The sequence below is a fragment of the Dromiciops gliroides genome, chromosome 5, assembly GCF_019393635.1.
Source record: "Dromiciops gliroides isolate mDroGli1 chromosome 5, mDroGli1.pri, whole genome shotgun sequence".
In the NCBI taxonomy this organism is placed as follows: domain Eukaryota; kingdom Metazoa; phylum Chordata; class Mammalia; order Microbiotheria; family Microbiotheriidae; genus Dromiciops; species Dromiciops gliroides.
The window spans coordinates 84,975,824-85,001,143 of record NC_057865.1 but is presented as its reverse complement, the minus strand read 5'-3'; the positions used below and the strand labels follow the sequence as shown (position 1 = coordinate 85,001,143).

Below are 25,320 nucleotides of genomic sequence, written 5' to 3'. Positions count from 1 at the left end.
TAGTATGTTAATTTCTGTTTAATGTCAAAATTGTTAGTGATTTTTATTCTAGGAATTATTGCCTACGCAAGAAAAAGTAATACAGAAGGTACAAAGTAATGACTTTTGTGCTTAAAAAAAGATGTTTAAATGATAATTAAGAGTTTTTCCTTGCACTGTCATTGAATAAGAGAATCCAGAAACATGAAAGGTGATTCTTAATAAAAAGAAAGAAAACACTAGAAGTTACCAAAAACTCTGTGATTGCCTTCCTTCTTTTGGGCTAGAGCCCATTATTAAGCTTTTCTATAGTTCTTAAGGATTTTTCACCACTTTTGCCAAATGTTCACTAAAGTGTTAAATTTGTTAACCCAGTGGAGTTGGGTTTTTGTCTTAGGAAGTGAGTTGAATAGCTCCTAGGAGTTGCAGATTGTACCTTTTCATTGTTGCCAGATTGAATCTGTTCCCTAAATTTCACCCTCTTTGTTACTGCTCTTGAAATTTTATATCTGAAAGCTTTATTGAGGCGTGGGATGATGGCCATACTAGCAAATAATAATGCAAAGTCATTTAGATATAATTGCTTAATGTGAAAAGGGCTGCCCTGGATTAATTTCTACATTGAATGTTGTAACAATCCCAAGGGACTAATGATGCATACTATCCACTCCCATAGAAGGAACTAATAAAAAGAACACTTGTGGATTGAACATATAACCTATACCAGATTGGTTGTTGTCTTGTGGAGGGGGGAGGAAAGGGAGGGAGGAGAAAAGCACTGAATGTTGTAAATAGAATTAGCATAGATGTAACATGTCGAATAATTTTGATTTCACAAAACCAGAAAACATTCTAAAAATTATTTTAAAAAATAAGTAAATAATAAATTATCAATAATTAAAATTATTATAAAATAATAAAACACTTAAAATAATTAAAAAATTATTGCAATAGCTTCTTGAAGATTTTAATATTTTTGGAAGATAGAATTGCTGTATTGGGCTGTTGGCTTATTGTATTGAATTGTAAATAGCTTTGTGTCAACAATTCACGATATGAATTCATTCAATAAGTGTTGATTAAATGCTTAATCCATATAAAGTCCTGTCATAGGCACCGGTGATACAAATGCAAGAGAAAAAAAAAACTTCCTATCTTCTGAAGCAGTTTTTGTTAATGTAAATCACCTTTAGTGGCCCTTTTAGACCAAATAAAAACTTCCTTCTGAAGCAGTTAACTTTAAACCCTAAAATCATTTTTTTTCCTCTAGTGAGTTTGGTAAAGTGAATTTTTAAAGAATTTGATAGAAATGAGGGATTTAACAGCAAATGAAGAGTGAAATCAAGTTCCTTATCTATTATTATTAAAGGAAAAGTAAATTATCAGCATATTAAAAGTAACTTCATACATTTATTTAATTAGGTAAAAGATAGGAACTTGAGTTTCCTTCCTATCCCTTCCTCCTTTTAGATTTTATTCAAATTTATCCTCATTTTCATCACAGAGTATATTGAGTTGGAAGAAATATTGGCTTGTGGTATAATTAGAGCTAGAAGTTACCTTGGAGGCTTAGTTCAGTTCATTTTACAGACAAGGAAACTGACCCAGTTGCCCAAAGGCACAAGGGTGGTATATACCAGAAAAAAGATTTGAATAGTTTCTAACTCCAAATTCACCTTTTTAACCACAGAACCAAGATTATTTTAACAGATGAGATTTGAATGTTATTAAATAACAAGTAGCTTTTAAAAAGTCAACTATAAATAGTAAGCATAATAGTATATTTACCTAATATAGATTGTGCATATGTATACATAATACATTTGTGATTCTTTTTGAGTCATTTATAAGCTTACAGAATTATTAAATGTAATGTTTCACCTGACAATGAATATGCCACTCTGAAGTGTAGAAGTATATATGGTAAAACTGGAATCATTGGTTTTTATTTTTAATGAAACATTCCATTGCCTTTTTGTAGTGTAAATAAGTATTCATTGCTGCTTGAATTTCAAATTTCAGCTATTAGTATTTGACAATGTTGTTTTTAAAATGTGGGTTTTGGGGGGGGCCTGGAGTGAGGGAGCAGTACTGAAGAGCAATTTCTTTCAGATATTAAATGGCAATTAGAGTGAAGTTTCTTCTTTGAATTAATAAGTAGCAGTTATGGTTATTTGTAGGAGTTAGTAATACATGTTATAAAAATAATACAAAATTGTAAAAGTAATTTATGAAAGTTACAAGTCAGTGCTTTTTCCATATTTGGGGTATGCCTTATATCCTGCATCTGTTGTCTAGCACTGAGCATGAATTCAGCCCAAACTGGTACTATACCCTAGATGCTTGGAAAGAGCACTTTGCTTATTTATTATAGAGCCCTGCCCTAAAGGTGTGAGACCTTGGTCAGCTTGTTTGTCCTCTATGGTTGGGAAACTCCTGGATCCTATCCTGATTCTAGTCCTACCTTTCTATGCTCTTTTCTGCCTCTCCACTGTATTGTAAAAACAATTCCAAAACCCCACAAAAGTTTCCTTTCCTCTCAGATCTCTCAACACTCTTCCTATCTTCTAGTGTTAACTATTGAATTTTGGTTCTCTAGAACCAGACGGTCTTACCCACTACAGGGTATTAATTTATACATTAGGAATGCTGCTTGAAACAGTGGTCATGAGTCGAAATTGATATATTTATTATTCATCACTTTCTTAGCATACATCTATATCACCTAGTGCAGATCCTTGTTACAGTCATTTATTAGTATCCAAGTCATTCCCCTTCTTTGCTGAAGGATTTCAGTACTTTTTCCTCCCACTTCTAACCCCATCTCTTATACTTGGGAATTTGAGTATACACATTAATGGGGGCCCCTTTGACATCCTAATATAATAATGAGTTCATTAACCTTAATTCCCATTGACTTAAATTTTCATTTCAACTTACATTTTATTGGGGGCATGGGGGCTGAACTATCCATATGCATTTTTACCCTTGATCTCACTATCATCTATGCTTTACAAAACTCTAGTCCTAAACTCTGAAATTCTCATCTGATTCTAATCTACCTTCCATTGTTTCATCTGCCTCTTCAAACTTTTATTCATGAAGTCATTCATAGTTCATCATTGTATAGTATTGATGTTATGGTGTTCTGGTTCTGTTTGCTTCACTATGCTTCAGTTCATATAAGGCTTCCCAGGTTTTTCTGAAATCATCCTGTTCATCGTTTCTTATAGCACAAATAGATAATATAGAACTTGTTTTAGTTTTTGCATATTTTAGTGATATCCACATAACTAAAAAAGCTAACTGTTTTCAGAAATTCTTGTTTATATATCTGTGTGATATATTTATATAAAATGGATGTGTGTATTTTCTGATATGTGTATTCTCTTTAGTAGGGTAAGGTTTTTTAGTTCATTTCCTTCTATAAATCCTGTATTAAGTGTAGTGAAGGCCTTCTAGGTCTTCAACATTCTCTGTGTTGCACCCTGGCTATTTGTCTCAGCCCTTTCAGTAAATGACCAGCCCATCACCTTTTATTTTTATAGGGCTTTTTTAATATATATGTTTAATGCTACCTTCTTGTTTGTAATTCATCGCTGACAGCATACCCTCACCTGTTTGGCCAGCTTTCCTTCAGTTTTACTCTTTAAAAACTTTTGGTGTTAAGATTCACAATGATAATATCATCAGAAGAATATTCATGTTTAAAAATGTGGTGTTTTTATAAACTTTTGCTAATTTAAATATTCTACAAAGCATTGTAGTTTTAAGAATGGAATCTGGAGTATTTTCTTCATTCTGTTTCTGGGTCAATTTCATTTTGCCAGCTACAGTAGCTAAAAAAAGGTATACATAGCAATGTATTAATTCAGTGGGCTGCCCATTCAACCACATGCCCCACAACAGGTATTTATTTATCTGTTTGGATTTTGTTCTGTTGATCTGTTGAGTGATTATGGCTCTCGCTTTAAGGAGGTGCATTGTCTTTTGGGGGTTTGGTATAAGCATAATAGCATCTTTTGCATGCCTGTGCCATGTGTTCCATTATATATTTTATATAAATGGTATTATTCAATAAGTTTTTTCCTCTTGGGATTTTAAATAACAGTATTTATTTGTTCCTAGAAGATCCATTTGAGGACTTTTTTGGAAATCGAAGAGGGACTCGTGGAAACAGAAGCAGAGGTGCAGGACCCTTTTTCTCTGCCTTTGGTGGATTTCCAGGTTTTGGGAGTGGACTTTCTTCATTTGATACAGGTATTTTACAACAGGAATGAACGCTTTTAGAAGAGATTTACAAGTGTATTTTATGTGTAATTCTTACTTTTGTTAGATCCGCTTGGTTATGTTCTCTGTGATGTTAGAATTGTATATGACCCACACAGATAAAAGGAAACTCATCTTTTTGTTTGCTGCAGTTCTTTGAAAAGAAGAAAAATCAAGCTCCCTTATTTTCTACTTTGCCTCCAAATTTACTGTCTCCTGATTAACATAAGCCTCTTAGCCTGTAATAACATTGATCCATTCGATTGACCTTGGACTGTTAGTAATTTGTGTTCCTTTGGTTATTCCTTGACCCCTGTTAAGGTACTCTTAGAGGTTACTGTTATAGAATGCTATAGATTTTTAATATGTTCCAAGATTTGGGATATAAAATTATGCTTTTATTTAAAAACATTTTTGTATCTTGAGTAAAGTTTGTTTTTTCTCTTCTCCCCTTGGCTGTTTCCCGAGACCCTGAGATTGTTGTCAGTGTTTGATGAATAGTATACCTTATACAGCTTGATATTAATGGTGAACAACCTTGCCCTTGGAATTAAGCCAGAGAATTTTTCTCCTTTTTTGTGACATATCCTGATCTAGGTTATGTTAGACAATAAAGAATTTTCTGCTACAAAGTGAATCGTAGAGGCTTGTAAAGAAAACTAATCATAGAGAAAAGTGATGGTGATGGTTTTCATTTTAGCAGGTTGAATTGTCTAAGTGTACAAGGACAAAAATAATGAAAGAATCTAAAAACATAAGTTAGTTGATTTGTTTGTGTATTATGGTGCAGAGAAAGGATAGAAGAAACGAATCTCCTGACCTTAATTTATAGTTAGAGCTAGGACACACCATAGGAGATATAAAAAACCAAATAGTTTATATATAGGTAATCTGTCAGTTTCAATGATATCTGGGGATATAGCTTGGTGTGTGTCCTTTTACACTTAAAATGTAAAGGAGAAACGCTAATGGTGATTGCTCATAGCCCAGAGTAGGAAGAAGTGTCCTCCCAAAACATCTCAGTAGGTCAATCCATGTTTACATTAAAGCATGACCCTTGGTGAAAAGGGAATGGCTCTTTTGTTTTTCAAGTCCCTTGAATACATGTTTCTTGTTTTAAGTAAAAGAAAAAGGTTTTTGGGGGTGGGGGTGGGGTAATGAGGGTTAAGTGACTTGCCTAAGGTCACACAGCTAGGAAGTGTAAAGTGTCTGAGGCCAGTGCTGTATCCACTGTGCCACCTACCTGCCCCTTAACTCAACATCTTATTGGCACAGGATTATGATTAGTACAATTGATTTTCACACTCAATTTCTGGTTTGGGGATTTTTGTATGATCCTTTGTTTTGTGGTAATCAAAAGACAGCTGTATTGCTAAATGACTTATTTCAGTCATGTTACTTGGAGTAGCATTGAACTTTTTACACAATAGCCATTTGAACTCATTTATAATATTTAATAAAAATAGTATTTTACGTGTAATATTATCTTTTTTATTTATACAGGATTTACTTCATTTGGTTCAATGGGGCATGGAGGCCTTACTTCATTCTCTTCTACGTCATTTGGTGGTAGTGGGATGGGTAACTTCAGATCCATATCAACTACGACTAAAATAGTAAATGGCAGAAAAATCACTACAAAGAGGTACATTGGTATTTTTAAACACTATCTTATGGATTAAATGACTCTAATGATGTGTTGATCTACTGTCATTTTTGACAAATTTGTGTTCAAATGCATATTCTCAGAGTGAAAAATCTAGGTTTTCAATTAAGTCTAAAATCATAAAAATTGGTTGGCAGTCAGTTCCTATATGTTTTTGTGAAAAAAGTCTAATTATTAAGAGCTTTTTCATTTTTTAAAATTTCTGCTAGATGTGATTTGTGATCTCAATGATGTGATCTGAATCTCAAGTAGTTATTTTGATGTGGAATGATCAAATTTCCTACACTATTAGAAAAATAAATCCGTTTTAGTTTTCTTGATTACTTTTTATTAAACTGATTTCTTTTGATTAGGAGATTATCTCTATAAGTGGTTTAGTAGTCAAACCTATAAATTTGAGCCAAATTTTATTCATACTTGGAAAAGAATCCTTTTAGGTAGAAAGGATAGCTTCATGGCTGAAAGCTTAGCTTACCATATAGTTTGTTGTATCATATATTATCTGTAGTCACAAAGGAATGGGGATTAGTTTTTTCATTTATTTCTGTGTTGTAGTTACACCCTTTAATAAACATACTTCAAAAAGGTTTTTAAATGAATTTTGTCCTACAGAACTATTGAGAATGGTCAAGAAAGAATAGAAGTTGAAGAAGATGGCCAGTTAAAGTCCTTAACAATAAATGGTAAGGAGCAGCTGCTACGCTTGGATAACAAGTAATTCAACGCACGCATTTAACAGAAATATTAAGCTATTACAAGCACCATTTGAGGATTAACAGGAACATTTTTTTGAAGATTTCAAAAGAACTCTTTCAGTATAACTGTACCTAATCTAAAGTATTTATAAACGGCTCATCGAAGCACCTATTTGTCATAGACTTTTGAGTTTATTGTTGGGACCACATTAATAGGACCATTTTTTTTTTTGTCTTTAAAATTGTTGTAAATTTCTGTATGCACTTTGCTTTTTATTAAAATTAATCCAAGGTGAACAGTGATCCTTTAGTAGTGCTAGGGCAAAATGTACACTAACACCAGCATGAATCTTGCTTTTCCATTTTGTTTGAAATGTGAGCCAAGTAGTAGTTTAAGTCTGCTGTGAAGTTAACATTTCCAGGATGAAATTTTTTTTTTAATTTTGATTTTTTTTTTAAGTATTTAGTAGTAAAAGGTATTAATACGTTAATGGTAATACATTTCTGGTTTGAAATAAATTAAGGATGTTTTCTAGTTGTGCATGAATGCTGCAAAACTTAGTAAGTTTTGACAATTGTTTAAATATGTAATGTTAAGCCTAGGCAAAAAAAAAAAAGTAATTCTGGTAAACTGGGTCTTTGTCATTTGCTAAAAAAAAAAATGAAAATGAATAAATGCTAATGTTTGTGGTGCATTCTTTCATGAATGGGATTTGTAGCCTTCTTGTGTCTGTGTGTGATTCGGGTACATGGGGAGCCAGTTTTGCTTTATTAGAATTTCAATTTCTTTTTGTTGGTGGATTTGGGCTTCTCTTACTTGCAAATAATTTCTTTTTGCCATCGAAAAATATATGTAGTTTCCTATACCTCTGTAGGGTAAATCTTAGCACTTGAGTAAACATTGCAGTTGTATTTTTGGGGGGGGGTGAGGCAGTTGGGGTTAAGTGACTTGCCCGGGGTCACACAGCCAGTAAGTGTCTGAGGCCGGATTTGAAGTCAGGTCCTCCTGAATCCAGGGCCGGTGCTCTATCCACTGTGCCATATAGCTGCCCCCATATTTTTTTTAAAGAGGGAGATAGGCTTTATAGCAGAGAGTGTGTGTTTGTGTGTGTGTATTTGTGTGTGCATGCACATGTGTGCATGCATGTATGTGTGCTTTATAGAATAAATCATTGTGAAAGCACACAGAGACACTTTGCATGGTTAAATCCTTTGGGATGATTTGAACATGGGTGAAGTGATTTGTAAAATTATATTAAGATGTCAGCATTGCTAAAATTTTCCACAAAGCAAAAATGCAGAACTACCAAAATTCTTATTGCACTGAAACTACCATAATTCACCTTAAATTATTTTGTGAATCAGTAGGGTATGTACAAATAAATGAAACTTCCCCGAGGTAGACTAATTTTTTTGGAGGGGGGGGGCAAAAAAACTGTGTTGGATTAGTTAAAATATCAAGGTTGCTGTGACTTAAATTATTTTAGTTGGTATCTTTTAAAGGCATGTTTTTAAATACTTTAAAATAGACACTATATTTTACAATTATTATTTGCTAAATTTAGAATTCAGAAACATAATGTAGCCCCAAATAATTAACTTACCAAGCCAAAGACAAGGCATTTGTGTAAATTTGTTTAAGCTTAATGTTTGGTATTAGAAGAGATCTTGAGTTCATGAAAATGGTTAAACTGAAACAAAATGCTTTATACATTTGTTAAATGATATCTATGCATATGTCTTTGTAAGAATAGCATTTCAGAATACTCTACCCCCAAAAAGAAGGTAAGTGTTTTTCGATCAGTGGTATGAAAGCAATCATATTTGAACTTAATTTACTCAGGAATCTCGTCATTTTTGTAGTCATTCTGTTAATGACACCAGATACCTCAAATGTTTTTATATTTGGAACCCCAGGTTTTTTTTATATGTATACTGGTGAAATGAATCAGCGTTGGTGAGGAAGTCAGGAGATTTCAGATTTTAGGCTTCAGCTGACATTCTCTAGGGAGGTATTTTTAAAAATTTAAATAGATTTTAAAGGGATTTTACATAAATTTTAATTTAAATAGATTTTAAACGGTCCCATAATTAAATACACTGAAAAATTCGATTATTAGAATACTTGCTTTCAACATTTTTCAACAATATTTTGTTGACTGAATCTTTTAAATAATTTATTTCATAACAATTTACTTGCTCAGGTTAACACCGTGTTAATTATTAAATTTAAAGTTTTGTGAGGAAACATCCCAGTCTTGCATTTCTTATGTATGTTTGAGTAATTTCACTTTTGCCTTTCTAATTATATGATTGCTTATTTTCTTGGTTGTCACATCAGCAATTTGACAGCTACACTCTTAACTTTTCCTGGACTGTTAAAGTAAAGTTTTCACTAAAGTTTACTTAGTCATTTACTTACCTGTTCTTTATCAGTCAAGTTAGGGGTATTAGATTTCATTAAGCCAGGTGTCTGAACTATACCTTGATTCTTAGGTAATTTTTTGAATGGTTTTGACATTGTTATAGTGGTAGCCCTGGTCAATGCTGATAATCAGTTGCTTAGTAGAAGTAATCTGGTAAGGCTGTTATTCCCTTCATTTTGTTCTTGGCTTTCTGTGAAGAATTACTACAGTAAAATAAATTCATTACCCAAGGCCAAGAACTGTTGAATTTTTAAGCAGAAAGTGAACTTGGAACTTTCTTCCTTTATTAGATAAAACTACATTCACAAAGTTTATTATACGCAGAATCTAGGAATTAGGAAACATTTCATTGTACTTTTTCACGAAGTCTTTCCATATGTAACAGCTCTTTATCATAAAGTACAAACCATAGGAGAAAAATTTTCAACCATCAGAACATGGACATGAGGTCCAATTATGTGATAAAAGATTCTATAGGAAGTCTTGTGTTATCAGGCTTTCATTCCTCTATCTCTATATGTGATCTCTATGTCCCCCAGTTTTGTAAATTACCTTTAGACTTTATGATGTAATGTTTACCATCCAAGGTTATTAGGGTAGCAGGATTTTAGCTTTTTTGACTCCCATTTCTCTTTTGCATGATTAAAAATGAAAGGCCTTAATGAAATTTAATAGTGATTATGCTTCTAACTAGTGTTTAGATATCTTTCCAAGTGTTTGATAATTCTTTTAAAGATAAAGCTTGATATAAGTGTCAAATCTTTTTTCCCTTTCCTACCATTTGTTAAATGTAAGAAATACTTATGGTGAGTTTTAATTATAAGCTTTTTTATATATAATCACATAAGCTACTAAAGTTTTACATTACTCAATGGAGGTCAAATCGTATAATACCAAAAGCTACGATTATTTTGTTAGAGGAATGCATTGTCTTTAATTTGAATGTGGATATGACTTATTTGAGAATCCTTAAGTAATGTTAAACTTTGAGTACCCAGTTCACTAAGCGCTAATGTGTTGACTGGGCTGGTGATGGCATCTTTCAAATTATTGTAAAATACTTGCCTAAACTGGAGTTTCCTCTAAGTATGTACTTTTTTTTATTCATATGAAGGAGACAATTAAATATTTAGCTTTTAAGAGCCTGACTCCTAATTGTTTTCAAAATAATAGTTAAGATTTTATAAATAGTATGTCAGTGAAATGGTTAATATAACAAGGTATTATCTCTATAGAACTCATATGAGAACAACTCAATGAACGTAACAAGTCTTTCTTAAGCCCCTTGCTAGGAACTTGGGACAAGGGGGGAGGGTTTGAACTGTGGAAGGTATGCAAAGGTAAAAATACAATAGGAGGGATAGACAACACAAAACACATAAGTAAATATTAAGAACAAGAGAGCAGTAAGATCCTTGGAGCTCAGGAGAGGCTTCAGAAGCTGATTCTCCTAAGCTGATACTTGCAGCAAGTTAGGGATTCTAAGAGGCTGAGGTGAGTTGGAGGTGGATGAGAGCAGTCTACTGCAGTGGAGTGAAAGGAAGTACTGTAGAATAAGTCTGGGGCAATAGGTGGGAACCAGATTGTTGAGGCTTTCAGATCTAAGAGCTTGTGATTTTGTTCTGATTAACTTTCTTGTCTGTATCTTAGATAATGGCAAAGAAAAGAATATTTATCACATTTTCAGATGACCGAAGATGGGAGAGATAAGACCCGTGAGGAAGAAATAGTCTAGGATCAATTTCTTGAAATACCTACCCCTGCTTAGTAGCCAGTGGGACCAGATGGAATAGGGAAGCAGAGCAGTCACCTAGAACCTAAATTGCAGAAAAGGCTTTAAACCTGTAGGGCATCAAACAGTGAGTAGGAGCTGAAAGAGAAAGAACAAAGGTGATGATAGGGTCTAGTGGAGATCTTTAAGGATATGGGAGGTCTGGGATTTGTTTGCAAGCTATAAGGAAGATGTCATTGCATTGAGATTGAGCACAACAAGTGAAATGAGTGAGGTTTGAAAAAGTTCCTGAAATATGGGATTAAAAGTGTTGGTTTTGCAAAATTCTGTCTTGAATACTAGAGACAAGAAGTAATGAAAAAGGATTTGAGGAGACTTCACAGTTAAATAGATGACATGTTTTGCTGAGAGTTTTGGAGAGAAGAAAACTCTGAAATAGTGGGAGGGTTCAAAGACAAGTCAATTACAATATCATTTAGAGCCAAGTTGAAATTGCGAGGTAAGTAGAGGGCCCAAAAAGCAGATAATTGGGGTAATTTAGATTTGGTTCTTGGTAAAACATGAAAGGATTATAGGTTGTGAGGTTAAAGGTTTCAGTGGTACATTGAATGTGAGGCTGAGCTGTTTTAGGAAAGGAGTGCCTTGGAGATTATAGGAAGAGGGGTGTGTGTGTGTGTGTGTGTGTGTGTGTGTGTGTGTGTGTGTAGGGAAGATGGATGATAATTGGTTGTGATCAGAGAGGTGGATTTCATAGAACATGACCATGAGTGATGAAGAAGTGACTCTTCATCCTTTTGGTTGGCTGAAGTTGAGGGAAGATGTAAGTCATGGTCATTAAGGACATTGAAGACCCAGGAAACTGGGTAGTTTTGAGAAGACTTGGTATGGTAGCTAGATGAGGCATCAGTGGTTTAAGAGCCACATTCCATTCCGATGGCCATTGCTGTTTTGTAGCTATTGAATCTCTAATTACTTTGGATGTTTTTCACAAATTTGAGCACACGTAATAGGCAGCAGCATTATTTATAGTGAACTTTGGAGAAGTCAGGAGTAACAGATTATGATTGAATGGGGGAATAGATATGACATTAAGATTATTTTTTTGTTGATGTTTGCTTCTATATCTCAGTCACAGAAGTCATCAGAATGGAGATGGTATCATCAAATTTGGCCTTCCAGTTTATAAAGATGTTCAAGGAAGGAGGAAAGCTAAGAATAGTTAGAAGAGGAGATTATACCTGTTATTGAACTTTTTGAGAAAATATAGTTATTGTTATTAGATGACAACAGTATTACTTAATTGGACAGGATGTTATAGACCAGGGCTTCTTAAACTTTTTTCCCTCATGACCCCTTTTTGCCTGAGAAATTTTTTACACAATCCCAGGTATATAGGTGTGTGTGTGTGTGTGTGTGTGTGTATATATATATATATATATATATATATATATATATATATATATATATAAAACCTTTGACTCTTTTCAGATTTTTTGTGGCCCTGGACACGCTTCCTTTCTTCTCTCTCTTCTCCCCCCCGCCCATGTTATATGATACCAGACGGGGTCTCAGCCTCACAGTTTAAGAAAGTTTTGTCATAAACAGATTGCACTCCAAAGGAGGAATGATTACTGAACATTTTAGCATGGGGGGGATCAGGATTGTAATGGGAAGGAAAATGAAGTGGGCTTCTCTGGCCTTGTGGAAAAGAATGAGGGAGGCATGACAGGTGTTCAGGAAAATCCTGAATTTCCTTGAGTGGCAAAGAGAATGTATATACTTGAAAGACATTTCATAGGGAAAACAGCTGTCTGATGGGGTAGATAGTTGATTGTTTGGGTATTTGTCTGAGTCTTTTACTGTGCTACTGAAAAGAAACATGAATAAAGAAGGTCTCTGATGTGAAACATCAGAAAACTCAAAACTTTACTAGAGAAGAAATGGGCATTTGAAAATTCAGGTGCATGATGCATAAATATTTGTTTTACAAGGTAGTCCCTATTTTCCAAATATAGACTTTAACAGGACTAAATGTTAATTTTCTACTTAAAGGAAAAAATGGGATGGGAGTTGTCTTGCATTTTACCCTAAAAACAGCTGTACAGTAAAATGCAATGGAAATAGATTAAGGATGGGACTTTTTCTTTAGAGTTATAAACATTTTTAAAAATCAGATTAGGGCTTTCTAATAGAATGTTTTTTACATATTCAAATTAGTTGGACATAAGGCAGTAACTAAGATCTAGTCAAAATTTGTTTTATATTTTTGTCTATTTTATTTTAAGTTTTTGTTTTATAAAAGTCTTTTAAGACTTAAGGCCATAGGCGTGTTCTTATTTTCTCTTTTGAGGTACTCATCATTAACAACCTTTGCCTCTTCTCTTATATTTTTCCACATCCTCCCTCTCTCCCCTCCTCCCCCCCCCACAATTGTCCTGTATACAGTGCTTCATTGTGGGAATGGAGTTGTCCCTGGGATCTCAAAAAAAAAATGCTAGTGGGTCACAAACTCAGCATGCTAGATGGGCTTGGAATATGTTGTAGTAAAAGATAATACATACTTCCTGAGAATAAAGGTAGCTTAAATATGAAGTGGATCATAAAAATAACCTCCAATCCTACTCTCTCCCCTCTCACCATTTATAGAGACAGAAAAGGGGACAGAAGGTTTTTTAACATTAACTTGCCTGATTACAGTCTAAGTCCAGTGATCAAGAAATTGATCTTCTTTATTAAATTGATCTTGATATAAATTCCTGATATAAATAAAGCCAGAAGGGAAAGGGAAGTTGTAGCTAAATGACTAATAGGCTCTTGTTGGAATAACAGAGGAATTGGTGGTGGTCGTTTCATCACATCCAAAATGAACAAGAAACATAATTTTATGGTCATTCATTGCAATACATGTTATAAATGACCACCATTAGGTTATGGACCAACATTAGTTTATAAATATGATGAGGTAAAGAAATCTAAGATGAAATCTAAGATGGTGTTGTCACTGCAAAGGTAGATTTAGGCAAAGATGGCAGAAAATATTTTGGTAATTATAGTGCAGTCCAATTTTTCATAGACTTCTCATGTACTTCATACCTGTGCATCATGAATACTTTCAGAAGAGAATCAGGAGGTATGGGACATTGTGAGTACCAAATAACAAGAACAACCAAAAAATAATTGGGGCAGAATTTGCTAAAAATCACAGTTTAGAGAGTCTTAAAAAATCAGATTGACTCTAAAAAGGAGCTTCTTCTCTAATGACCTGAGTCGACATTCTGCTAAAACTTTATCAATCTTGACTTTTGAGCTATGAATGAAACTTAAGACAGAAGGAATTAACAGCTAAATAGAAGGTTGTTTTATTATGTTCTTGGAAAGGCAAAGAAAGGAGTTGACTGAGTTTGTTTTCATATGTCCAAAAGCCAACAGGAAAACTAACTTCATGGAACATTTCATTCTAGAATTAATGATACTTATTGAAGCGGTATAAATCCTTTAAGTTTAATAAACATATCACCTTTATTTTTCATGCATCACTGGAGTGCATAGGAAAGAATCCCTTCCCCAAGGTGGAAAATATGGTAGTGGATTAAGCAGTCAGAAAGTCCACAGACTTAGACTACATAGAAGCCTTACACCATTTTATCATGAAAAATAATTTTGAGAAAAGAAGTGGGAGGCATTAGACTTGGGTAGGGCCAAATAAAAAATGAAATCTACTGTGTTTTGAGACATGAAATGACTCATAACTAATGTGGGAGTTGTTCCCTAGTCAACTGTTTGAACATTTGATCCATATGTGTGAAATAAGACCCTTCTGACTTAAACTTTTGATGCTAAAAAGTGGAAAATGGATACAAAGAATGTACATTGAAATAGATATTACCATTTTTCTAAGAAAGTTTAATTGCTATGAATGAAATTGCCATAGAGAAGAGAAATTATCTATATGAGTAAACATGATTTTTGTCAAGCAAAAAGACATGTCAGCCAAGCGTTATCCCAGTTTAGAATATAAACTTTAAATCTTAGGATACCGAAGATTATGGGCAGTAGTGCTTCATAATACATTTAACCATTGAAGTTAACAAGTTTAGAGAGCCTGGCAGGAGACTAAAATTGACAATTTAAATCCCTTTGACTTTTTTTTTTGTTTGTTTTAGTGAGGCAGTTGGGGTTAAGTGACTTGCCCAGGGTCACACAGCTAGTAAGTGTCAAGTGTCTGAGGCCGGATTTGAACCCAGGTCCTCCTGACTCCAGGGCCAGTGCTCTATCCACTGCACCACCTAGCTGCCCCTCCCTTTGACTTTTTAAGGATAAAAATAGATATATGAAAAATACCTAAGATTAGAACCAAGGTTTTTATTGCAAACTCTTGACTATTGAGGTCAGTGAAACTATCATGCTTGTATCCTAGATGTGCTATATTTGGAAGCTAAATGCTATTGAAGAAAAACAACCATTGAAAAAGTTGTTGGACTAGACCAAATGCACGCACACACACACACTCTCACTCAAGGAAGTATGCCCTCAAGGTGACATTTTTTAGAGGGGTTTGAAACATCGACTCTAATATTACCTGAAGTACAGAAATATGCTAAAGGTATGGGGAAAAATTCGGACCTTATTAGGTGATGTCCCAAGAAAAACTGACTACTGAATGACCTATTCCCATCTCTCTCTCTCTCTATATATATATATCGGGACACTATCAGGGTTTACTTAACTATATATATGGAGCACTTAGTGCATACCACATTTTTACAGTGACATAGTGTTGTGTGAAAGGTATAGAAAATAGACTCTCACTGCTGAATGCAGTAGCATGACTTTAAATAAGCATTTGATTTCTAGAACAGATTAGCAGTTTTTTGTGCACATGCAAAAATCATAAAATTATTTCAAGTAAGTAACAACTGTAGTTTTGGTTAGCCCTCTAAAGTATAAAACAGATTTGTCACGAAGGACATCTTAATGTTGTCGTCTAAACAGTTTTCCCTCTAGATGGATAAAGTACTCCGTTGTGGAGCCACTTTAATAAGATGTAGAATATCTACATAGGAAAAATCCAATGGATAAAGCATACGTGTTGTCTAGACTATCAGGCAATGCATATATCTTGGATAGTTACTGGAAATGGACATTGAAATGAACCCAGGAGTGAATGAGAAGAAAGCAGGCCAAAAATTGCATTTATTTCAATTATTCCAAGCTTTTCCATGAACAATTTTTTAACACTTTTTTTCTGGTGATGTAACTGTAAAACATAGAATACTTAAGTTTTTTAATATTAGAAGGTATACGTCATCCAAAGGGTATGAGCAGGTTGTAACATATAAATGAGAATTTTCTGGACAAACAATGTAAAGCTTCTTATTAGAAATGTGTGCCTGGAAGGGAAAAGATGGATTAGTCATGTGGGCTCCAGATTAAGCTCCTGAGGTATGGTAGCCTATTCTGTGTGTAAATGTAATGTATATGTAGTATGTAAAACTGACATCAGTCATGGACCTGGGCTTAATTCTGCCTCTGAAGCCAGCTGTGTGATTTAGAGCAAGTCACCTTGCAACTTTAACCGTATAGCTTATAAGTTGGAGAGCAGGGTGCCTGTCTATTGATAGCTGGAGTTTTTTATTCTAAATTAATGAAGTTACTGGTCTGTTTCCATGGAAGTAGACTTTTGCACAACTATCCTCTCTCTCCAAAAAAAGGCTTAGGTGAATATGCTTTTGTCACTACCTTTGTGACTTCTTTTATTTGAATGCCCTCGTACCCGTCCATTCACCTCCCCTTAACGCTCTAGTAACCAATTTTAAATCTCACATATTGTAGATGAATCATTCTTCCAGGACCTCAGTTTTGTCATCTGTATCAGACTAGATAACCTATAAGATCATTTCCAACTCTTATCTATCTATATATGATTTCATGGCCCAGTGTGTAAGACAAATAATTGATAACTAATAGACAGCTGATTCCTTCATTAGCACCAAGGCATTGTCTGGAGAATGAGAGAGAAGACTTTAATGGATGTTGAGTAGACTTCTATAGTGAATTTGGAGGTGGATAAGAGTATAACACATAATAGTCCAGAATGGATTGGCTGGAATCCTTGAAAAGGAGTAGTGTTAATGGTAGCTAGGTGGAGGAGTGAGTAGTGTTGGGGTTCAAATGTTTCTTCAAACACTTAACACTTTTGAGGACCCAGTTAAGTCACTCAACCTGTCTTGGCTTCTGTCTTCTCATCTATAAAATTTGAATAATAACTACCTACATTGTTAGGATCAAATAAGATTTCTTGCTAAGCTAGTGCCTTGCAAACCTTAAGCACTATACAAATAATTGCTTTTTCTGTTATGTTAAAAGATGTGTGGGTTGAGTGGTTAGTGTTTTGTTTACCATCTTTTAGGTTTAGGTTGTCTTAACTTTTTATCATTTAAATGGAGCTTTCTGGAGGGAAGAAAAAACTCAGCCCTAGCCTTAATTTCCCCTGGCCCATAGGTTAAACACGAGGTTTATAGCTATCATTAAAAAGACTGCGGGGCAGCTTGGTGGTGCAGTGGATAGAGCACCGGCCCTGGAGTCAGGAGTACCTGAGTTCAAATCCGGCCTCAGACATTTAACACACACTTACTAGCTGTGTGACCCTGGGCAAGTCACTTAACCCCAATTGCCTCACTAAAAAAAAAAAAAAAGACTGCAAAGTTGGGTTCCTTACAAATGGTGATGGAAACACTTTATTACAGAATAGTAATAGTGATATACATTTATTTAGCCCTTTTAAATTGATAAAAATTTCTTCAAAACGGTCCAGTGAAAAAGATAATGCAAGTAATGATAATAGCACTTATTTATTGCTTTAAGCTCTGTAAAGCACATTACAGACCCTGTAAGATAAATACTATTATCCCTGTTTTACAGGCAAAGAAACTTAGGCAGAAGAGTTAAGTAACTTGCCCATGATCACATAGCTAGCTAGTAAGTGTTTGAGGCAGGATTTGAACTCAGGTCTCCAGCACTATCCACTTTATCATCCTTGAGTAACAAATGAAGACAAAACTAAGAGATGAGAAAATGAAAATAACTTGCCATGTTTAGCTGGGAAAGCCTTTGATTTCAGTCCTGGTTTTGGCACTTGTTTGCTTTCCATTTCAGTCTAATGGAGTCTAAAATGGGGGTGATATTTCTATTGTTTACCTCACTGGGTTTTAAAACTCTTATAAACCTTATTGGCTGCCTCTCAGAACTTAGAATTGATTTCCTACTGTTAACCTAGGAAAAAATTTGGTACCTGTATTTCTAAAATTTACTCATGACTTAATAGAATAACATTCTGTCAATGTCTATTCAATAAAAAAATCTGATTTAGAACTTTTAAAAAAAATTTTAATTGATAGTTTTGATATTGGCTAGATTCTCCCTGTTATGCCTCTCTGGCCTGTCTATACATTTATTTCTTACAACAAAGAATTTTAAATGAAAAGAAGAAACCAGTTCAGCAAAATGTATTAGTACATTGAAAAATCTGGTGTGCAGCTAGTTTTGAAGAGGCAGGCGATTGGAGAGATGAGAGGAACTTAAAGTTGATCATGATAAAACAGTGTGGCTATTTGCAGTTTGCCACACAAGAAATTACACTAAAAATAAAACCAGAAGAGGGTCATATAAAAAGCAGGCCTAGTCTGAAGAAAACAACAGTATTAGGCCAAAAATAAGAGCAATCAAGAAAATCCATATGCCTTCTTTCTCACTGCTACAAAAATCACAGCCGTCTGCATATATATCAAGACATGTTTGATGAAGGTGAGACAGCTTTTGTAAGCAATATTCTATATTAGACCTCATCTCTACTGTCATTGGAAAGATGCTGAGAATACAATGTTTTTGACTAGTCAGAGAAATGAAACTCTTAGACATCTTCAGTGACTCAAAAGACATTCTTTGAAAGATGCAGTATAATACCAACAAAAATTATTCAGAAGAATTTGCATAAGCTATCATTGGAGAAGCAAGTATTTAGAAAAGGACATAGACTGGTCATGGCAGGTTGAATCACCACGCCAACCACCTTGACCACCATCTTAAGACCTGATGGAGACATCCTCAGGACTCTGAACTTTCGGGTCTTTTCCCATCATCCTAGGAAGCAAACCCTGTGGAGATCCAGCCTAGAAACTCCCTAAAGATGCTGTGAACAATTTTGAAGATCTCCAAAAAGAAAATTTTGTTACCAAAGCTCTTGCACTGTCAAATGTTTAAGCATCATAACTGATAGCATTTTTGACATTCAAGAAGGGACATTAATATCTGCTTTGTTGCTGCACCTTGAGATCTTTCTATCCGATTTGTAGCTGAAATCTTCCATGTGTGTTATTTCCTCTATCAGCATGAGCTTCTTGAGAGCAAGGTGCTGTTTTCTGTTGCAATCCTAGATGCTTAAATAAATGCTTTGTTCATTCAAGTGTCAAGTGAGGTATAAATGATAGTTTGACTATGTGTTCCAGTGATACCTGTGAAATGCCAGTATATTTAAAAACTCCAAGTATGTTGAGTGAACACCCCCTGGAGAATTGGCTGGGGGTTGGAATGTGAACAAGAATTGCTTAAGATGAAATGCTATGGGTGGGGAAAATAATTGATAAGATTACAAGTTTATCAGTTAACAGCTCTGGTTATTTTAAATGACTGAGTTGGTAATATGGAGTCAGGTCAGTGCTGTAAATTGGAGTTACTAGAAGTAAAGGATTCTTCTATATGTATGTAGATCAATTAAGTTATAAGCATTTATGAAACTTCTATATAGTAGGCACTGGGAACAAAAAATATTTTCTACTGCATGTATGTAATATACAAAGTAAATCCAAGGTAGTTTTATTTTCGAATAGGCAGCAACTGAGATGGTCAAGAAAATAAATAGGAGGGGGACAAAAATAGTTTTGAAGATTTTTGTCCGGAATTGAGGAGGGTGTGCATACCAGGTATGGGGAATGAATTATGTATTCAAAGACAGTTTAGAGGTACATAATTATATTGTGTATGAAGAACTTGGAAAAGGACAGTCTGGTTGGACTCAGGTGCATGAAGGAGTAGTAAAGTGCAATAAAGACTGGAAAGGTAGATTGGAACCATGTTATCAAGTGTCTCAAATGTCAAATGAGTTTTATTTGAGGCTAAAGGCGGTGGGAAGTATTTGAGTAGGGGATTATTGGAGAGAAGACAGACTTAATTGAAGCTTGGAAAGTGATTGATAGTTTCTATAATAGTCCAGGCAAGAGGTAATGAGATCTTGAACTTGGGTGGTGGTCCTGTGATTGGAGATAAAAAGTACAAATTCGGGAGATGATTTTAATATAGAATTGATGAGACAGCTACTGAATAGATGGGCTGTGTGGGGTGAAAGAATAGGAGAGGTTGATGATTCCAAGGCTGCAAACCTGGGTGACTGGAAGAATGTCAGTCAGTATCCTGGACATGATTAAGGAAGATGTAGGTTTAGGTAAAACTTTAAAAATTTTATTTTCTTTTTTAAATCTTCAAGAGTAGATGAATGGAACTTCCTACATTTCTTTTAAAATAGAAACAAATTACTTTAAGTATGTGGTCTTTGAGTTTTCTTGATTCTGTTTTAGAGTTTAGGGCAAATAGATCGTTGGATTGAGCTTTTTGGTAACTGGTGTTATCTCTCTATTTTTTTAAGTGACTTGCCCAGGGTCACACAGCTAGTAAGTGTCAAGGGTCTGAGGTCAGATTTGAACTCAGATCTTCCTGAATCCAGGGCCAGTGCTCTATCCACTGTGCCACCTAGCAGCCCCTACTGGTGTTATATTTTTGCCAAGAAGATAGTACATATCCTTAGGATTGACAGTCTGATGGGAGCTGGCCGAAAAGGATGATGCACACCTTTCATTATTTGATGATTTTATAATTATTTCTGTATTGTTGGTTTCTTCCTCTTTACTACCCTTTTCTCACCTAATTTCAGTTCCTTCTTGTATCTTTTCTGGGGGGCAGGGGGAAGGTTCCCTGTGCACTACTTAGTAGGCACTTAATAAATATTGTTGAATTAGATAAAAGGAGAACCAAAGACCTATTTTTTCATCTTATACTTTTGCATAACATTTTATCTGGTAAAAAACTTTTTTCCATAGGGAAGGGGTTAAAGATCCAGGAAGAGGAGGAATGAATACTGTTTATGTGTAGATGGTATATTTTTGTTTTCCAGAAATATGTGAATAATTATAGAGTAATGATTTTTTTTAATTATACAAAATTTTGTGTGTAGCTAGGTATTTTCTGTGAAGAAGTTGTTATACCCAACAGTTAATACCCAGAGTTGTTTTCAGAACTTAGATACTCCACATCATTCTTTTTACTGTCTTCAGTAGAGGCACTTCATTTTTTATTGAGGATATTTTTTTTTCTTTTGGGGGGAAAACAGCAGAATGTACTGGAGCCAAATTTGGTAAATAAGGTAGGTTAATAATGATTAAGACTTGTTGATCAAAAATCAGAATGTACCTGAAGCAATGAGAAGGATTTTTTTTTGAAGATGATTGATAGTCTATGAAACAGATTTTAAAGAGCTGAATGTGTATTGAGTAGTTATCATATTGTTGCGTGAACCCTTCTATGGTCACCACTTTGTAGGGGGACATTAGTTAACAAGTTCCACAAAACATTTATTGAGCACTCTGCCCTAGAATGATAGATAACTAAGGATTGGGAAGGGAAGGCACAGTATGAAGACAGGCCTATTATAGAAGGTGTATCTGTCATATTTTAGGGAATAGCTAAGCCATTTTGCCTGGAGTGGAAAGGTAGGTACGGCCATTGTAGATATCTTTACACCCATTAGCATGTTTTTTTAATGCTATGTTTTTAAAAGTCTCACTACTTGGAGCAAGTGTTTCCTTATTAGTAGGTTACAGTTCAAAGGCTTATCGCAGTTCTGGGTTTATATATGGACTCTACTACTATTAAGTGGGAAAACTAAGTGGCAGTATGCAAATACATCATACTTAATACCTTGCCTTGTGCTTTCATGTAGAACTATTTTGGGAATCAAAGACTTTAATGAGAAAATTAGTGCTTTATTTCTCTCATTCTTTGCCCCTATTCTTCCATATTACCTTCTTAGACTTGAACCATAGTAATAATGAAATATCGTTAGAATAAACAATGTACCTTTTTTTGGAATTAGTGACAATTTCTTTGGAATACCAAATCCATACAAGAAAGGGCAAGAAAGATAAATATTTCAATAGTGTTTTTCCTTTTGAAGTGTTTTGTAAGAGGGGCAGCTAGGTGGCACAGTGGGTAAAGCACTGGCCCTGGATTCAGGAGGGCATGAGTTCAAATCTGACCTCAGACACTTGACACTTACTAGTTGTGTGACCCTGGGCAAGTCACTTAACCCTCATTGCCCTGCAAAAAAAACAAAACAAAAAAATTTACTCTTTTAAGTAAAAATCTTAGTAATGCAAAGTCCCCTTACAGTAAGAAATGAGATGTTATTTATTTGTACATAACATAATGGACCTGATTGAGGAATAAAATCCATTTTAGGGGTAGGCAGATTTTCCCCCAGGAAATTAAAATTGAGGTAAATGATTAGTATCTTACAATAACATGATTTATGAACTTATGACATCCATTTCCACTTATTTTGGAGTACCTGTAGCAGGTTTTAAATTTCAAGTTGACGGTAGCTGTTGAGCTACCACCCTCTTGATTTTTTTTTTTCACCCTCTTGATTTTGAAAAAAGAATTCCATGTGTTTGATTTCATTGGTGTAAGGTGAAGAAATTAACAGCATTGACCAGTAACTTTTACAGAGTTGCCTGGTGAGCTGAGAGACTGTGACTTGCCTGGGGCCACACAGCTAGTAGTATTACATTTACTCCATGCCAGTTTGTAGAATTTCTAAGATAGAAAGCACCTTTAGATATCTAGGTGTGGGCAGTTGATACTCAGTGGGATGCAGTTATTGGTATAAGATCACTCAAATTAATCAATAGAAAACCTAGACCCAGATCTTGAAATCTAGTGCTGATTACATCACTCAAACAAACACCTACCAGTGTCAGTGATTATGCTTTGTACTGGGTATACTGGGACAAGTCCCCTGGCCTCAAGGATCCATTGCATTAGAGGAAAACACATTGGTCTGCGAGTACCTTACAGAGTGGTTTTGGGTAGGGGCAGTAGCACTTGGGGGTAATGAATAGGGAAAGATTTTCTGTTCATGAGGCAGAGGTAAGGAGGGTACACTTTGCAAGTATGGGGAGAAGGGTATAAGGGGGTGGCCAGTGCACAGGCATGGAATTGGGAAATGTACTGTCATGTTTGAGGAACAGCAAAAAGGCGGGTTCTTTGGACTTGCAAGAGTAGTTTTCAAAATGAGGTTAGAAAGGTAGATTGGACCCAAGTTGTAATATTTAAATGACAGGAGTTTATATTTTATTTTAGAGACCATAGGGAGCTTGAAAAGTTCCTTGAATATGAAAATGCCATAGTTAGGTCTGTCCTTAAGGAAAATCATTAGCAATATGTGAAGATCAGCAAGGGGGAACAATTTAGGAAGCTCTTGTAATAGTATAGACTAGGTAAGAGATGATACGGGCATAAACTACTGTGGCAGCAGTGGAGAGGTGGGCATAGAAACAACATTTGGCAGTTGATTGAATAGTTGGGGTGAGTCAGAGTTGAGGAGTCCTGAAGGATAAGGGAAGCTTTGAAAACCTTGGAGACTGGAAAGATCTTGGTATACTATAGAAATTAAGAGGGGCAGCTAGGTGGTGCAGTGGTTAAAGCACCGGCCCTGGATTCAGGAGGACCTGAGTTCAAATCCGGCCTCAGACACTTGACACTTACTAGCTGTGTGACCCTGGGCAAGTCACTTGACCCCAATTGCCTCACTAAAAAAAAGAAAAAAAAAAGAAAGAAATTAAGAAGTTTAGAAGAGAGGTAGGTTTGGGGAAGAAGATGAGTTCTGTTCTGGACATGTTCTATGTGAAATGCTTATAGCCTAATTAAAAGGAACACCATTAGGAAGATAAGTTGGATGGGAAAGATAGATCATAATATACTCAAATGTATTGCTGCTTTCTCTCATAAGTGCTGACCACAGAAGGTTTTATTATAACAGTGACTTGACAGATTTGAGCACACTTATTTGTTATAAGCAGCCAGCTCCTTTACCTACTTCTCCACCCCGAGACTTGAGATCAGCTAGACCTTTGTGAGTCTGCCTTCCTTGGCCTAAAACCAAAACAAACGCCAGAAGTTGATGTTTGCTAATACAGCCTTATAGTGTTTGGATTTATAGGTGGAGATGTTGGATGTTATCTAGACCCGAACCTGGGTACTGGGTACTGGTATTTTCAGTACCCGTTTCACACGTTGCCTAGACAACCCTTGACAAACATTTTGGGCCATTAATTTCCTAGGTTGACATTTAAAGTATATCCTATGCTCCTTGCCCTTCAGGTTCATTTTATAATCCTCTAGTCAACCTCCAAGACTCAACCTTTTGAGATAAACCCAGATTCCTCTCTCCTGCAGGGACTGATATGTCACATCCAAAGAACCGTCTTTTTTTGAATCTCAGGATGTTTGAAAAAAATGGTATCTCCTCCCCCCCCCCCCATTTAGATGATTAATACATTTATATTCTACCATTAGAATTCTGTAACTATGTAATCTCACTATAATCATATGAGCCAGATAATACAAGTTTCCTTTCATAGGTTGTCCAAGAATCATCCTCGTTTTACAAAGAGAGGTTTTTAGTAGTTGTTTTGAGGCAAGATTTGAACTCAGGTCTCCAGCTTCCAAATTACACTCTTTCCATTCTATATTTCCTCGTGCTCTCTTGTGTGCCACTTTCCCCACACAGTCAAGAATCTTTTCATATTTTTGGCATCCTCTTGGAAATAGTCCCTAATAGGACACTCATTTTGGACTTTAGCAGGTATTTCCTATGGAGAAAAATCTTTGTGGTAATGATTCTAGCAAAGCTACATGGTTTTCCCTGCTGGGTCTAGCACTTAGCCAAATTCTCCCACTTATAAAAAATCATCTTATTGAGCAAGGCCCTGGGGCCTAAACCCTCCAGGTATTATAAAATTTAAAAGTCTCTAACATCTGCAAGTTTTCGGTCTAAGAAAATAACTATATGCAAATGTCCCACATTGGGAGTGGTTAGGGAAGATTTGAGGTGGGAAAAGGCAAGATTTGAGCAGGACCTTTATTAGAGGATGAGTATAATTTTGATAAGAGGGATATTCTGGCTGGAGACAATGGCCCGAGGGAAAAACGTGGGGATAGGAAAGCACTATTTCAGTGTTGCAATTATCTATGATGATGGTATGAGAGAATTCAAAGGTTGTTCTGCATAAGATTAAAATGATGAGTGATAGAAAATGCCAAAGACTTGGGCTAGGAGAAATTTCCTTTAGTCCCAACCCAAGTATTGTACTGACTTAGAGGAAGTTGTCCTTATGTCTATTCGTTCTTTGAAACAGATAACACCTGGCCCCCCTAAACTAGGAT

At 35.2% G+C, this 25,320-nt stretch overlaps 1 protein-coding gene across 2 annotated transcripts in view; it reads left to right on the top strand.

Annotated features, from left to right (window-relative positions):
- DNAJB6 (DnaJ heat shock protein family (Hsp40) member B6) overlaps window positions 1-25,320 on the top strand; it is a 121,493-nt gene that overhangs the window by 57,527 nt on the left and 38,646 nt on the right. Inside the window, exons 6-8 of one of the 2 annotated variants that reach the window (XM_043965181.1) lie at window positions 4,111-4,239; window positions 5,752-5,893; window positions 6,527-6,597. In XM_043965181.1, coding sequence (XP_043821116.1) covers window positions 4,111-4,239; window positions 5,752-5,893; window positions 6,527-6,597 — 342 coding nt within the window. Of the gene's footprint in view, window positions 1-4,107; window positions 4,240-5,751; window positions 5,894-6,526; window positions 6,598-25,320 lie in introns of both variants that reach the window. The other variant, XM_043965180.1, reaches the window with a different exon arrangement.